Genomic DNA, 16669 nt, shown 5'->3' with positions numbered 1-16669 from the left:
GGGGACTGTTTCACAGAAGGAAGAAAATAGCTAAAATTAATTGTTGCTTCCTTTGAGAACAAACCTAGTGATGAATTACATCCCTGGCTTGAAACCAGTCATGATGAGCTGTCCAGTACTCAGGCGGGGTACAGACCGCCGCTTTGCAGCGGTCTGCCGCCGCCGCCGGCTAGTCCGTGGCGGAGCCGGAGCCTCCATACGGCGCGGCTCCCCTGCGGACTGAAAAAGAAGCTCCAAAATGGAGCTTCTTTTTCCGTCACGTTTGCGACGTAGCGAGGCGCCAGGGTCAGTGTCCGATACGCAAAGATGGCGCCGGCCATGTAGAAGGGCCGGTGCCATCTTGTACGGACGGAGTCCGTACTAGGCCCAGGGGCGTCTATAAGAGACGCCCCTTTTTTAAAATGGGGCGTCCTCCGGACGTCCCAAAGGGCAATATAGAAAGCCCCATAGTCTCCCAAACTAAAGGCGTTTGCGCAAGCAACCTGATATTTGGGTCTTACAATTGTGACAGACCAAACTGTTTTATTATTATTATTACTTTCAAAAGGTTTTTGTCTTTTTTCAGATCGCTTCCAAAAGACAACGCTTGAGATATCACATTTCTAGAAATATTTATTTGTGTACTAATAAATATTACAATTGCGGGGGGGGGGGGGGACAGGAAAGGAAAGAACACACAATCAGGATGAATAAAGCTGTCAATGGTTACTAGTCATGATGATGACTATATGCCACCTCCAGCATCAGAGGAAGTGTGTTTCAAGTTCCTGAAGAACAACTAAAGGAAAGAGCTATTGACATCATACCCTGCTTCCAAACTTCCCAGAAGGAAATAGTTGTGCTCTGTTGAGAAAACAATAATCCTGGGATAGATAGGCCTTTAACAGCCAGCATGGTGTAGTGGTCTGAGCGCTGGATACAGCTCTGGAGATCAAGGTTTGGGTCCCCTCTCAGCCATGCAAACCCAATCTTGGACACGTCACACACTCTCAGCTCCAGACAACCCCATGAAAACCTCACTGTGAATTGGAAATGACTTGAAGGCACACAACACCAAGATAGGCCCTTAGCATACCTTCCAACATCATAGATGAAAACCAGGAAATATGTGGCCAAGAAACATCAGAGTATGGTCAAAATGGGGAAAGAGGATTAATCAGGACTATCCTTGCAAAACTGGGAGAGTTGTAGTTTGTGTTTTTATCTGCTCCATCAGGACCGTACTTTTGGGACTCTGAACTGGGTTTCATTTTTCATTCGTTCAAACAAGAGGGACAAACATGCTTGACAGATGAATGCCATTTCTCACAAAATTCCCTTTTTCAAAACAAAACATGTGCACAGACACACAACTATACAGAAAGAGAGAGAAAGAGAGAGCACAAATGTATGACATTTATGAAATGAATGCTGCAGAGACTGTTTGCAGGAAAAGATGATCCAGATGAGAGGGGGCTGCATAGCAAAGACAGTGTTTATTCTAATGAAGCATGGCTATGCTACTTACTTTGTTAAAAAAGGATGGGAGACAGGGTGAACTTTGTCCCAACTGTATACATTATGGCATGGGCAATCTATTGAATGGGTGCTGTAAAGTGACCAAGGTTGGAATCCTATTAATATGTTATGCTTGTCTATGTTTTCATTTGAAAGTGACTGGACATTTTTGTCTGATGGAGAACATGTACATTCAGTTCAAGGTGGTGGAAGCAGAGTTGCACATTCAGTCCCATTGTACCTGGATGTGTGTTGTGCATATGTGCATGGACGCAAAAACACATTTGCTTTTATATTCAGCTGCAGATTTGGTTTCTTGGCTCTGTTGCACAAAGCTGCCATTCATTGCAAGGGCTGCATAGCATATTTGATGTGTGGCTCCACAGGTGGAGATTTACACTATTGCAGCTGCAAGGTAGGGCATTTTCTGAGGAAACCCACAGAACTGCTAAAGCCAGTAACTTGGAAATATGAAAATCTGATACAAGACCTGTTCATTGATCCATTGACTAGTGATTTAACCCTCCAACTGTCCCAGTTTGGCAAGGGCAGTCCCAACTAGTCTTGTATCATCTCACTATTTCAACTGCATGCAAGATGTGTTTATCTCTCCTCTCTGGCATGACAGGGTTCAAACTAGGGACCAACCTGGATGGGAGTTCTGTCACATTTGCTAAGGCGAGTGTGTGTTGTGTCACTTCGTTTCCAACTTATGAAACCCTCAGGGGAGCCGATCATAGGGTTTTCTTGGCAAGTTTCATCAGAGGGGATTTGCTGTCCTCTGAAGCTGGGAGACTCACCCAGTGAATTTTCATGACCAAGCAGAGATTTGAACCCTGGTCCCCAAAGTAATAGTCCAATGCTAAAAACAAAAGGAGGGCAAGGAGACAAATTGAGATTGTATGGAGGAGTTGTACGTTTTTGATTAATCATGTTTATATTATGTTTGCTGATTAAATTAAGAGGAGATCTCAGCTGCCTGGAAGCACTTGCGTTGCAGCAGGCTGCCCTGCCCAAGTTTAGATTTGGAGCGGTGGGCTGCAAAAGTGGGAGATCAGGGATCTTTCGGTTTGTCGCGTGTCAGGAGAAATGGAAAGCCCTGGTTATGATTAGGTTTAATTCTCTTCATCGCCTCGGATGATCAAATCCAATTTCATATTAGTCTCCCTCATTAGAGCTGCTACATTCCTCAGCAAGGTTTGGGGGTTTCTTGTTCTCTAAAGACAAAAGTTAAGTAAAAGAAAGAGTGCCACCTTCTGGTAAGTATAACTACGGCTATATATCTATCTAGGATGAGGCTCCCTTATCCAAAAATGCTTGTGACCATTTGGAATTTTTACAGTTTTTGGAATATTCACATATACTTAATTCGATATCTTGGAGATAGGACCCAAGCCTAAACATGAAATTATTTTATGTTTTGAGCAAGCATGGTGTAGCGGTTTGAACACTGGACTATGCTCTGGAGACCAGGGTTCAAATCCCCACTCAGCCATGGAAATCCACTGAGTAACCTTGAGCAAGTCACACATTCTCAGTCCCTGAAAACTTCATGATAGGGTCACCATAAGGGCACCATGAATTGGAAATTACTTTAAGGCACACAAGAACAACAACATACATTATAAGCATATCCTCGGGTTAATTTTATACACAACATTTTTCATAATTTTGTGCATGAAACGAAGTGTATGTGCATTGAATTATCAGAAAGCAAAGGCGCTGCTATCTCAGATGCCCATGAAAAAAGTTTTGGATTTTGGAGCATTCTGAAACTGTATCTATAGCTATGTCATCTATATCTATACCTATCGTATCTATCTATCTTTTGCCTATGTAAAAACGGGGGTAGTAGGAGTTAGGATCAGAATTCAAAAGGGCCTTGATAAACTAGAACACTGGGCTGAAATTAATGCAATGAAATCCCACAGAGACCAATGCAAAATTCTGCATTTAGGCCACGAAACCAAATGCAGAGATATAGGCTCAGTGCAGCAGTACTCTATGTCAAAAGGACCTTGGGCTATATTTTAGGAGCTGTGTGCCATGTGGATGAGATTAAGACCAGCGTCTTTGGGATGACTTTGAAGACTTCTATAGTTGCAGCGAGGGGTGTGAGGACAAGGGGCATGCCTATATTCAAATAATGTGTTGCTATAGTTTGTTCTCTGTTGGGGTGGGTTTCTTCTTTGCATTACTTTGGAAGCAAGACGACTGCTGTCTGCAAGACGGTTCCCAAGCTCAAAAGTGGCTGGCAGAAGCAGAGGAATAACCACCCACCTGTTGACTTTGCTTTATGTTCTTTTTTTTATTTGACCAGCTAATAAGACCATCCTTCTGGAAGTGCATATTTCTCTAAACCATACATTTGCTTTTACGAATACCTGTGGAGAAAGACCTATATTGTTCAGGGGCTCGTGAGATGATACACTTGGGCTTGGGGAAGTTACTTACAGTACTACAACACTCAGAACCCACCCACCCCCATGCAAAAGTTACTTTCTGGACAACAACATCCAGCACCTCCCAGTCTGACTTGCCAGTGTGCTCAGTAGTCCAAAAATATAACTGTTCCAAGCTCAGGTCAAACCATAATTCAGCAACACCAGGAGGACTACATAATACATCCATTGACCGGCAATCCTATATATAGCCCACAAATTCTGTTCTGGGGTTGTTTTCTTTGGAGATATATATATATAGATGAAACATTCCCATTTTAGCAGCATATTTTGATGAAAGTCACAAATGTCTGGAATCAGCCACCACAATGAATCCTTTCGTGATGCCTTCAATGCCAAGAGTCCTTCTTGTGGAATGTCAACCCCTAATCACTTGCGCATGCCTCGCATACCTCCCCAGGGTCCTGGGCTGAGCCAAGGAATGTGGCTCATTTTCAACATGTGCATAATGTGAGGGCGGATAAAGGAGGAAGGGGTCAGACACATGCAAAAGGATGGAGCCGAGAATAAATGATGCCTTTCCCTCAGCCCCGCAAATTCTAGGGGGTTGTGTTTGGTTTAGATGCTATCGTGGGGCAGGAAAATGGGGCACACCCTCCCCATGACGCCGACCCCGCCAGGGAGGAATCAAACCATTCCTTTGCTCTTCGGAGTCCGAATATTTCAGATTCTTAATTCTTCGCCAAGTCGTCTCTGTTCGAAATTTGTTCAAAATGGAATAAAATGCCTACAATTGAAAAAGGAAACACATCCATTATGCATTGCTGATGTTGTCAAGCAACAAGGAAAAGGTGGAGGATGGCGAAGAAGGAAAGGCCATCTCTGGCAGATTTCCATGGAAATAGGCTAACCATAAATGCCCCCTCCATATTTCATACTAGCAGCATGAAATTACAGAGCTCTGGTGCCACGACAAACTGCAAATCCCAGGATTGCATTGCACTGAACCATGACAGCTAAACAGGGGCCAAAATGCTTTAATTCTGCAGTGTGGCAGCAGCCAGAAGTAGTTATTTCCACCTCTACATGTGAAACTCGGGATTGGGCAAAGAAACCGTTTTGTCTTTCACTTGAGGCAACAAAAAGGATGTGTCCAGGACCAGATTGTGGAACATCTTTTATATGCCATCCTAATTTAACTTAGTGTCTCTTATATGCCTTCCTAATTTAGTTCAAAGACTTCCTTCTTCCCTCCCAGTTTTCCTGTTGGATCTGTCAAACACATCAGTTCTGTGGCATGAATCAAACTGTATTTCCAGACCATCTTCCTGCAATAGTGTGTGCATTGTTGTTTTGTGTGTGTGTGTGTACCTACACAACCAAATAGGGAGCTTGGAAGTAATTAGTAAAAAAAATATGTTATTTGTATAGTTATTGCACAAGTAATTTTATTTAATCTTTTTTTCCCAGCAAGAGAGGTATAATGACAGCACATTCCCATTGTAATTTAATGGATAAGTTCTCTCCTTTTGCCGTTTTAATTAGCAGTTACATTTAATAGTTTTAGAGAAGGTTTAATAGATGCTAGACTAAGGCCTCACTAAATAGTATCACAAAGTGTGTTTGGTTCCTGCTATACTTTGTGGCCTTAGTTACTTAAACAAGTAACTTCTCCTGGTACGACCGCACCCCCCCCCCAAAAAAAACCTTTATGCCTTGTACATATAACAGTAACGAATTACTTTCTCAAAACTACTAATTGCTTTCTCTGAGCTCTGCATATGGATGCAGAACAACACAAAGAGGGCAAGAGTCAAGACTGAAAGCTGAAGGAGACCAAAAGAGAATAATGGTTAATATAAAAAGGGAAATGGAAGCAGCTAGACAAGCAGGCAGCTTTGTGTGTCCATGTTGCAGTTTTTCCCCTTCCATCTTCAACGGACACCACCGTGAAGAATTCAAATATGGCTCAAAGAAAACTGCATGGCAAACAGCAAACCATCGTAGAGCATTCCTTGTGAAATGACTAAAACCATCTTTTAATTATGGCATGCAGGAGCCAATGCATCCTCCTGGTGCCACCTGCTGGCCAAATAGCCACTTCTTCGGATGTTTCATTTGAACAGTTCTCTCATTGCAAGTATATCTCAGTTAATGGAGTAAAGGTTTTTCTGGGGCATTACTTCTTTAACAGAAACGTTGCTACCGGGGGCAGAAATAACATGGCAAGAACTAGGGCAGGTTCCTACATCACAAAAAAGAAGAGCCGTTTGAGACGTTTTAGCAATTCCCCCCCCCAAAAAAAAAAAACTATCTGCACAAATCACATATCAAATGGGTTTCTGGGATTTTGCAAAAACTAACTATGGCCCTAAACAAACCACCCAAGTCTGGCTACTGTCATCATGCTGGAAAGTGCAAGATGTACTCCAGTGTTTTTGTGGAACAAAACGTTGTTAAGCCAGGCGTTGAATCCACTAGAAACTCTGGGTACAGAAAAAGAGAAACAGAAGAATCCGCTCATGAAGAAGGGTTTTCCTGAAACACATCAGCAAGACCAAAGAAAGACTTTTTTAACAGCAGAACGGTTTAACGACATTTTCTTCCACAAAAACACCAGAGTTTCACAGTGTTTTCTTCCCTTCAACTCTCCTCGACTACCACCATGCCCTATCCCAAAGCTGTGCCTCTCCATCTTCTGCCTTCTTTGTGCAGACAACAGGGACTCCACAGCAGCCAAGGGCCAGGGCTCCACCACGGTTGCCTCCTCTTCCTCCTTCTCCTACCTCCATCTCTTTCAGCCACTCCACTAGGGCTGCCACTGCTCCTGCTCCAACATGGGAAGGACTGAGCATCCACAGATTTTGATATCCAAGGGGAGGGGAGTCCTGGGGCCAAACCCCAGTGGATACCAAGGGCCCACTGAATGCTACTTTGAACTAATTTGGAGGAAGGCAGTATAGCTGAAAACTGACTTATTAACAGAACTGACAAATAAGCCCAGCAAGGACTCCTGTTCATTGTACTGTGCATTGGACTGCTTGTACATGTCAATGTGGAGACATGTGGCATTACTGTGGTGCAAATTACGGTCAGCCCTCTGAATCCACGGATTCTTTGTCCATGGAATCAAGTATCCATGGCTTGAAAATGTTCCAGAAAATATTATTGCCAAAAATCAAAGCTTGATCTTGCCATTTTATATAAGGGAGACCATTTTACCATGCCATTGTATATAATAGGACTGGAGCACCCACATATTTTGGTATCCATGGGAGTCCTGGCACCAAACCCCAGCCAACACCAAGGGCCCACTGCACAGGCAGATGTTCTTTACTTCCAAATGCCAACCAACATTGGCATCCTTCCCCAAAGCCCAGCTAGGAATACCTCTAAGCTGAAAAGCCTGTTTAGCAGAAGCCCGGAGCTTCCCCATTAATCTCCAAAGCCATTAAGGGACAGAAATAGCTCCTTCCTTCACTACCTCCAATTTCTTCCTGCTTGTCTCACTGGCAGCCAAGCATTTGACTTTGGCGCCAGTCCCTTCTTGGCATCAACAAACCCAAGGTGTAAAGTTACGGCCTTGTTTGCTGTTGCCTGTTTGTTTATGTTGTGGAGAGAGGCAGCCTTTTTGATGGGACAATGAGGCAAAGTGGGACAGAGGAATAAACAACAGCAATTCTCCCCCCCCCCCCCCCCCAATCTTGGTAACTCAGGTCTTTGAATCAAGTCTGGAGGCATGGGGGTTAGGAACAAAATCCAGATCCATTACAGCAGGAGTCGGTAGTGTGGTGTAGTGGCTTGAGTGTTGGACTGTGACTCTGGAGACCAGGGTTCGATTACCTGTTCAGTCATGAAACCCACTGGGTAGCCTTGGGCAAGTCCCATGCTCTCAGCCTCAGGGGAAGGCAATGGCAAACTGCCTCTGAACAAACTTTGCCAAGAAGACCCCATGATAGGTTTCCCTTAGGGTCCATTAGTAAGAAATGACTTGGAGACACTCAACAACAACAACAACAAATTATCATTTGCCTCTAGAATTGCCCATTGCTTTGCTGATGGGTGGTCCTACTAGGAGGGAGGTGGGTTACTGCTCACCTGAGGATCAACGTCTCCTCCCAATGCCTAGAGAAGCACAAAGTTTATATAGATCTTTCAACGAAGACTATCTGTCGGGAATGCTTTGAGTAATCCTGCATCTCAAGGGTTTGCAGTGGATGTGATCTCTTCCAACACTACGATGCTGTCATCCCATGAAGTTAAATAACTAAATCTAGTTACTATACAGCTTGGGTCCAGGTTATTTGAAGGACTTTGGGGCTATACAGAGCCAGCCTGCAGCCACCTCTTTTTTTGCCAGATCAGGCAACCCTTGCCACTTGCCCCCCCCCCCCCAACCCTTGCCACTAATTGCTTCATCCATAAAGACGGTGGGGAATTTCAAGTGGATGTTTCCACATTGCTCTGGTTTATTTATTCAGCATTCTGGTGTAAGCCAAGGTAGCTGTTTTGATGGACTGCAGAGATACTGACCGAAATGAACTGAAGACGTCACTTTTTTGCAGGTGTCAGATGTATCCGCAAACACCAGCCTTCTGAAAAGCATGAGGAATTTTAATTGAACGGGCTCTTAGACATCAGCCAAGCAAAGGCAATGGAAGCCCAAGATAAGAGAGATGGGGATCCAATTTTTAAGGCAATAGTTTATCAGAATATTGCTTCCAGCTCAGCAGTTCAAGTTAAAAGAATCTACAATTGTTTACTATCCATCTGATAGTTTAAGTTCCCATGGCCTTTAGGTATGTCCAGTACTTGGAGAGAGCTTTCAAGAGCCTGGAAAGTATCCTTCCTTAGACTGCAACTTTCATACTGGCTGGATTATCCAAAGGGTAACTTTTCTAAACTCTTGAGATATTTCTTCTTTCCTATAGATGGGAAAGTTAACCAGTTTCATTTTACCTTGGTTCCTCTGACTCCCATCAGCATCTTCATCCCATCTGAAGATATATTCTTTCTCTAATTCATTTACTGGATATGTCTTCTTTCTCCCAGCATGGGACCCAAAGGCAGCTTTAAAAGGCTAAAAACAAGTCCATAACATCTGGAGGACCAAAGTTTGGGAATGGCTGAGCTAGACTGACACCCTCCTTACTATTTTCCAGCGAGCAGGTAAAACCATTTTTTTATTCCGACAGGCTTTTGAGAATTGATCTTCTGGAGAAACAGGCTTCATATCATGTGTTGGACTATTATCCACTGCTGTATTTGTTCTTTTTGAACTTTTTAATGATGCTTCACATTTTGCTCTGCTTGCTTTCACTGTGAGAAGCCTTGCTTGAGTCCTAAACATAAATAAAGATAACAGCAACAAAGGAAGTAGGACTAGGGCTGCGGTTGCATTGCAGAATTAATGCAGTTGGTGAGCAATCTAGCCTTCTGTGTCAGAGAGCTCTGGTGCCCCAACAAACTAGAATTTCCAGGGCTCTATAGGATTCCATGACAGTTAAAGCAGTGTCAAGGTGCATCAGTTCTGCAGTGTGGACATATCAATCTGCACAGCAACATTGCATTTGCCTTGCTTCGTTGCAATTGCAGTCGATTGCACCAGGATCAGAACTGGTTTCAAATGGGAACAAGGGTCATATAATTCAATCAGCAATTCGCTGTATTTCGTAGTGGGAATGAGCCCATTAATTGTGAAAAGGGGGGCTGCAGCACATGATGCCAAAAAAAGCCCACCTTGGAGGTGTGGCCTGGAAGGGGTCCCTTCTCATTCCTTCCCATCCATCTAGGGCAGTGGAACACCGGTTCGAATCCTGCCAGGGTGACAAAATTGGAATTGACTCCTAAAATAACTTTATTTTTCTTTATTTTTAAGGATCTATTTGGAATCTGGATCTGGAAATCTGAACACTGGAGGGTTTTATTTCCTTGTTTTTCCAAGAGCCATGCTGTCCAGCCTTGCCAAGCCCAACACTCCTTTCTCTATTCAAAGCATTTTAAGTCTGGATCAACCCAGTGAAGCTGCTTCTCCAGGCTTTATCTCCCTGGGATCTGCTGGATCCGACTGCCAGGTCCCTACCCTGGCTTGGAGGCAGAAGAATCCATCAGGCATCTCTTGTTATAGAGTCATTCCAGAATACCATCAGCAAGGTAAAAAGGGAGAAAGGAGAGAAGCAACAGGCTGGGAAAGGATGCAAAGGAGAGGAGGGAAAGACTTGGGGCTTCCAAATTCCAGGGAGATCTTCATTTCTTTTCACTTTTTATAACCTTCCTTTCCTTCTCTGGTTGCTTGCAATCTTCCAAATTGAGACTCTGGATTATTTTGGTCAAAGGAGGCAGAGGGAAAATATGGAATAGATTGCACAGTGCCAAAGAAAAGCAATAGAGCCAGGGGTAGCTGTGTTGCCCATGCTGCAAAGTGCAATAGCATCCCAAATCCACCGACAGGGATACCTTTATTGGACCAACCAGAATGCACAAAATATATGTTGCAAGTTTTCGAAAGCTCCACTGGCAAATGTGTATTTTGTGCAATTTGGCTAGCCCATAAAGATATCACTGTTTGGGGAAAGAAAAATATGGTTTCTGTGCATTTTGGTTGGCCAATAAAGGCATCACTGCTTGGGGATTTGGGATGTTATTGTACTTTGCAACACAGCCTCAAAAGCTTCAAAAGTTGACAACATGTATTTTGTGCGTTTTGTTGGCCAAGAAAGCTACCACTGTTTGGAAAAACAAAAGCGAGCTTATGGATTGTTTGGTATTGCTGGCTCCCAAGGGTGCATCTACACTGTAGAAATAGTGCAGTTTGACACCACTTCAAGGGCTGTGGGTCCATTCAACGAAAAACCTGGGATCTGTAGTTCTGCAAGCCTTCTCTGCCCAAGAGTGCTAGTGCCTCACCAAACTACAGATCCCAGGATGCTGCAGGGTGGAGCTATGGCAGTTCAAGTGGTGTCAAACTGCATTATGTCTACAGTGTAGATGCTCCCCGAACCATTAGGGAGTTGAATGCGGGTTCAGTTCGCATGTTAAAAGCGCTGTCCAAGGTATGTGTGTGCATATTGTGGATTGCTTTAGATTTGCAAAGACCCAGAATTTGCCTTTTGCAGATTTGTTTATTTGCAGTTTTGATTAATGCATGTTCTCTCTAGGAATTTCTAGGTCCTTCAGCTGCAGCTTTGCCAGACATTGTGATGGAGGACCTAGAAGTTCCTAGAAGGAAACACTTCTCTAGGCATTTGTAGGTACTCCGATATGATTCTATGATCAACCTCTGGCAGATGTTGACCACAGAGTTGCACTGGAGGGCCTGGAGATTGTTCTTTTTATTTGCAGTTTTTCCATATTCACGGGTCCTTCATCCATATCCCCAGCGAATGTGCAGGGACTACTGTACAACCAGCACTCTTAAGTGTGACAAATGTGTGTTTCTGGACGCTCCTTTTTCTTTTTCCAGACAGTCCCCTCATTGCAGGGTCTCTGGAAAGAGATGAAAATTCAGAGTCGTCCTCCACCCACCCAAAACCAAGATGCTGTAGGAGGCCTCGGGTGTTGTTTTCCCAAGCCCAGGTCCTGGAGCTTGAAAGGCACTTCAACCATCAGCGGTACTTGTCTGCTCCAGAAAGGGAGCATCTGGCCAGCCTTTTAAAGCTCACCTCCACCCAAGTCAAGATCTGGTTCCAAAATAGGAGATACAAGAGCAAAAGGATGCAGCAGGACCAACCTTGGAAGATCTTGGATGCACATCTTCATCATCCTGTCCCATCTGAGAAGGTAGGTGCCTCCATCATGGTCAAGGACATCCAACCATACTTTGGGGGATCTCTTGGTTACCCAGCCCCATACAGTTTGGCCATTGGCCCTTGCACCACCTACTTTGGACTCCATGCCCATGGGCCATGCCATACTTACTTTGGCTGTCGTGAACCCATGATCAACTCTGCCCAACCCAGTGCCTATCTGGGCAATCAGATTGTGAACCAAAGCTTCACTGCAATTCATAGAGAACATCGGAGACTGCCTTATACTGCATCGAGCTATTGGTCCAACTAACCCAGTATTAGACATTCTGGTGGATGAACATCTCTCCAAGGTTTCAGACAGGATTCTTGCTTAACTCTTTATGAAGAAGACGGATAAAGGGCACCTCAAAAGTGTCCCTCAAGTGTGGCAGTGCGGTAAACAGATCACACAACTATGGATCGCCAAAGCACTCTAATCTGGTGGGATTGTGGCAAGACAGCAGGCTGGTGTGATAGCCTCCTAATAACATAATGTGGTTCCCATCTAACTGCCGAAATGGCTTTTCATAGCAAGAAAGGCAATTTGTTCAAAGTAACAACAACTGTACTTGTAACCTGTTTCTCCCAAGCTTTCCTCTTGAAAATAGTATGGCCAGTCTTGGTCTGCCCTTATGGACACCTTGCTTGTCACCACCAATATATATATATATATATATATATATATATATATATATACACATATATAGTTTAGTTTTAGTTATAGTTATAGTTATTGTGTGCCTTGTCATTCCAAGATAACCTATCGTGGGGTTTTCTGGGCAAGATTTGTTCAGAGGAAGTTTGCCATTGCCTTCCTCTGAGGCTGAGAGAGTGTGACTTACCCAAAGTCTCCCAGTGGGTTTCATGGCTGAGTATGGAGTCAAACCCTGGTCTACACAATCGTAATGCAACATTCAAACCACTGCACTACATTAGATCCCTGTAATACACACACACACACACACACACACACATACACACACATACTGGGTTTTCCTGGCCAATTACATTTACTTTATTTACTTTATTTGTGTATTAGCTCTAGACATGCTTTAATTGTTTAAAATTAAAGCTCTTTAAAAATTGTTCTATACTGCCTATATATTCCTATTAGTCATATACTATCTGTTTGTTGTACTATATAAAATTTTAAAGTGTCTTTTAAAACTGCATTATATATGTTTTATATAAGCTGCTCTGAGAGTTTATTCTACCCAGCAGTAAATAAAGGAATTTGGATATGAATTTGGCCGAGTGTTTCATATGCTAAAAAATATTGCATCTGGTTATTACAAGGGACCCCTTTTAATAGGGTTGTATTTTTATCTTTTTTATTATGATTTAATTGTGTTTCATATTGTTTTAACTTTGTGTCTTTAACTGGATGTTGTTTGTGTTTTAACTTTTGTATTAATGATTTTTTAACTGTATTCTGTTTATCAATGCTTGTAAACCACCTTGAATCCTTAGAAGCATAAATGTGGGGAATAAATAAGTAAATAAAAATTGTTATTGTATCTTTATGAGTTAGATAAATCACCTTTTTTGGACTATAATTTCCAGATTTCCATGGCTTGTGTAGCCATTAGCCTCATGATTCCAGGGATCCTAAGTGCTGTAGTCTGAAAAGTAACTTTTCCAACATAGTTTTTAATGGGTTTTTCAGGCCATGCTGCCATGTTCTAGAAGAGTTTATTCCTGATGTTTCGCCAACATCTGTGGGCACAAAAAATATGGCGGCCTGCGACTTCACAAATTTCGGCATTCTCTGGAAATGCCAACCACAGATGCTGGTGAAACGTCAGGAATAAACTCTTCTAGAACATGGCCACATAGCTCAAAAAAACCCCACAAAAATCTATGGATGCCGGCCACGAAAGCCTTCGACTTCACATAAGTCATTGCATCAGAAAGTACTACTCCAGCTCTCCAGCTGCTTTACTGGGGTCCATTTTGCTGCAAAGCCAGATCCATGTTGTAAAGAAGAAAATGGGGACCAGATTTCTACGAAGCCAACTCCCCATGGGTCCATCCTAGATGGTAAGTTGATTTTTCACCTTGACCATAGCTGAGAAACAAGTCAATCCAATACCGTATATACCATATATACTCATGTATAAGTCAAGGGCAGGTTTTAGTTTAGACTTACACATGAGTATAAACAGTATATCCTGGGGCAGCTGCGATGCAACGGACGACTCCATCTGGGAAGCTAGTATCTAGTCTCCTTGTTTCCCTCTGACAAATCTGAACGGCCAAGAGAAAGAGCGATTGTCACCGGAGGTCTCAGGTTGGTCGTGACACCCTCCCAAAGCCACCCTCGCTCACCAGGGAGGTCACTTTCCCTCGCACGAAAGCAAACATTCCCAGCGCATGTTGCAGGTGGAGAAGGGCAGCTAAGCTGTTCAGCAGATTGGGAAGGAAGTCCCCTGCAGGCCACCCAGTCGGTGTGTGCCGTCTTAATGGTTTCCACAGCCAGCCGCAGGCCTTAATCTGCTCCCCAGAAGTCGAAGTCAGGTGAGAGGTTGGAGAGGGATCAGGGTTCGAAAAGCCTGGTGGCAGGGGAAGAGGCTGGCAAAGTGCTCTCCAAATAATACTCTTGGTTTCCTATTGCTCCATAAATCTTCCCCATCGCGGCTGCTGGGATCGCAAGGCCAAAGTGGGATCAGCTAGCCAAAGTTTCCTAAAGATGTCACTCATCGGGATGCAAAATGGATTGACAGGAGTCACCAGAAGAGGCAAAGACTGGTTTGGCCATCATCCATCATACAGGATTGCGAATGTCAATGATTTTGAAGCAAGATGGAAAATATATGTGCAAAAGGTTTTAGTAAAAAAGGGAGGTGTTTTGCCTCCGAAGGAAGAGTTACAATTGTGGAGGGGAGAGTAATATGACACAATAAGAAGAAGAAGAAGGAGGAGAAGAAGAAGAAGAAATAAAATATTATTATTATTATTTATAATAAAATAATGATTAATAATAATGATGGTGATAATTGTTTTTAAAGTCGCCTGTCTTCCTTTTCTTGTTGAATATATATCCTTTAATTTTATTTTCTGGGGTGATTGGGGTCAGAGAGGTGTATTTTAAAGGTCAGGCTTTATTATTCAAAGGTGAGCAGAGAATCCAATAATAATAATAATAATAATAATAATAATAATAATAATAAATTACTATTATTTATTTTATTTATTAGAGTACTTATAACCTGCCCTTCATCCCTAAAGGCTATCAATTAATAATAATATCCAAAGGCCAGCACCTTTTATTATTGAAAGGTGAGCAGAGAATGCAATAATAATAATAATAATAATAATGAATATATTATTATTTGTATTAGTATTATTAGTTTTTGTGGGTTTTTCAGGCTATGTGGCCATGTTTTAGAAGAGTTTATTTCTGATGTTTCACCTGCATCTGTGGCTGGCATCTTTAGTTTTATTAGTAATGATTAATAAATTATTATTGTTGCTATTATTATTGATAGATAAATAGATAGATTCCAGCTTTGTAGGAGGAAGCAAAGGGGGCTGACCCACACAAGTCTTTCCCCGCCCCAAAGAAACCAATGCAAAGCCCTCCTGCAAAAGCTATATATAAAGAGCCAGAGTCGAGGAGCTCAGCAAAAGCCAGAGTCCAACTTTTGAGAGCATAAGCGCGCCCTCTGGCGGACACGCGCGGCATTGCTGATGCAGAAGCGCTTCTTCTCTTCTTCTTCCTCCTTGGATGGTCCTCTGCAGGTCTTCCCCAAAGGGAGGGATGCTGGCAGTGCCTCCTCTTCCTCTTCCTCCTCTTCTTCCTCCAGACCCATGACCTCCTTCCTCATCCAGGACATCCTCCGCCAAGAGGATGCAGGAAAAGCCAAGGCTGATCCTGCTGTGGTTTCCAGCTCTGCTCAGGAGGACCCCAGAAGAGATGCTCTCCCTTGGGATGCCCACCCCAAGGGTCCCCAGGAAGTCTCGGAGAAAGACCCTGCAGGTAAGGAAGCTAGAGATGGAGCCTCAGGGTGGCCAAGTCTCCTATCCACCAAGGCGGACCAGAAAATGTAGGACCTAGCAGGGAAAGTAGCATGGCCACCCCAAAGCTGAACATCATCCCTAGAAATAGTATGGAGTGAGGTCTTGTAGCACCTTTGAGACTAACGGAAAGAAAGAAGTTGGCATCATGAGTTTTGGTAGACTTCGGTCTACTTCCTCAGGTGCATTTATCATCAATTCAATGCATCTGAGGAAGTAGACTGAAATCTATGAAAGCTCATGCTTCCAACTTCTTTCTTTCAGTGATTCTCAAAGGTGCTACAAGATGTCTCTATATACTGATTCTACAGACTAACAAAGCTATGTCTTTGAATTGCTAGAAATAGTATGGAGAGAGATCTTGTAGCACCTTTGAGACTAACTGAAAGGAAGAAGTTGGCAGCATGAGCTATCCTAGACTTCAGTCTACTTCCCCAGGTGCATTAAATTTCCAACTTGAATTGATGCTAAATGTATCCGATGAAGTAGACTGAAGTCTACGAAAGTTCATGTTGCCAACTTCTTTCTTTCTGTTAGTCTCAAAGGTGCTACAAGATCTCTCTAAAGACTGATTCTTCAGACTAACATGGCTATATCTTTGAATTCTGCTCCTAAAAATATACATTCATGCTTCTTGGGCTGCATCTGCAAAGAAGAAATACTCCAGTTTCACACTAGTTTAACTGCCATGGCTCAGTACTATGGAGTAATGGGAATTGTAGTTTGCTCTGGCACCAGAGCTCTCTGATGTTTTTTTAAATTAAATATTTAAATGTTAATACTGTAATATTTTAATTGTTTAACTGTTTTTTTTAAACCTTGTATTATTAATGTTCTATACTGTTTTCACTTAGACGGTTTTAAATGTCTTAGCTGCTTTGAATCTCTGTCCTGGGAGGAAGGCAGGATATAAATAAACATGATGATGATGATGATGATGATGATGATGATGATGATGATGATGAT

At 42.9% G+C, this 16669-nt stretch overlaps 1 protein-coding gene across 1 annotated transcript in view; it reads left to right on the top strand.

Moving 5' to 3' along the window:
- The first annotated feature begins 15327 nt into the window (after nt 1-15327).
- The window catches only part of NKX3-1 (NK3 homeobox 1), a 3417-nt gene continuing 2075 nt past the window's right edge, over nt 15328-16669 (top strand). Inside the window, exon 1 of the mRNA XM_042476129.1 lies at nt 15328-15665. Within this exon, the coding sequence (XP_042332063.1) occupies nt 15377-15665 (289 nt within the window). The 5' untranslated portion in view covers nt 15328-15376. The remainder of the gene's footprint in view (nt 15666-16669) is intronic.

The sequence above is a fragment of the Sceloporus undulatus genome, chromosome 6 (assembly GCF_019175285.1).
Source record: "Sceloporus undulatus isolate JIND9_A2432 ecotype Alabama chromosome 6, SceUnd_v1.1, whole genome shotgun sequence".
Taxonomy (NCBI): domain Eukaryota; kingdom Metazoa; phylum Chordata; class Lepidosauria; order Squamata; family Phrynosomatidae; genus Sceloporus; species Sceloporus undulatus.
This window is presented reverse-complemented; position numbering and strand designations above follow the sequence as displayed.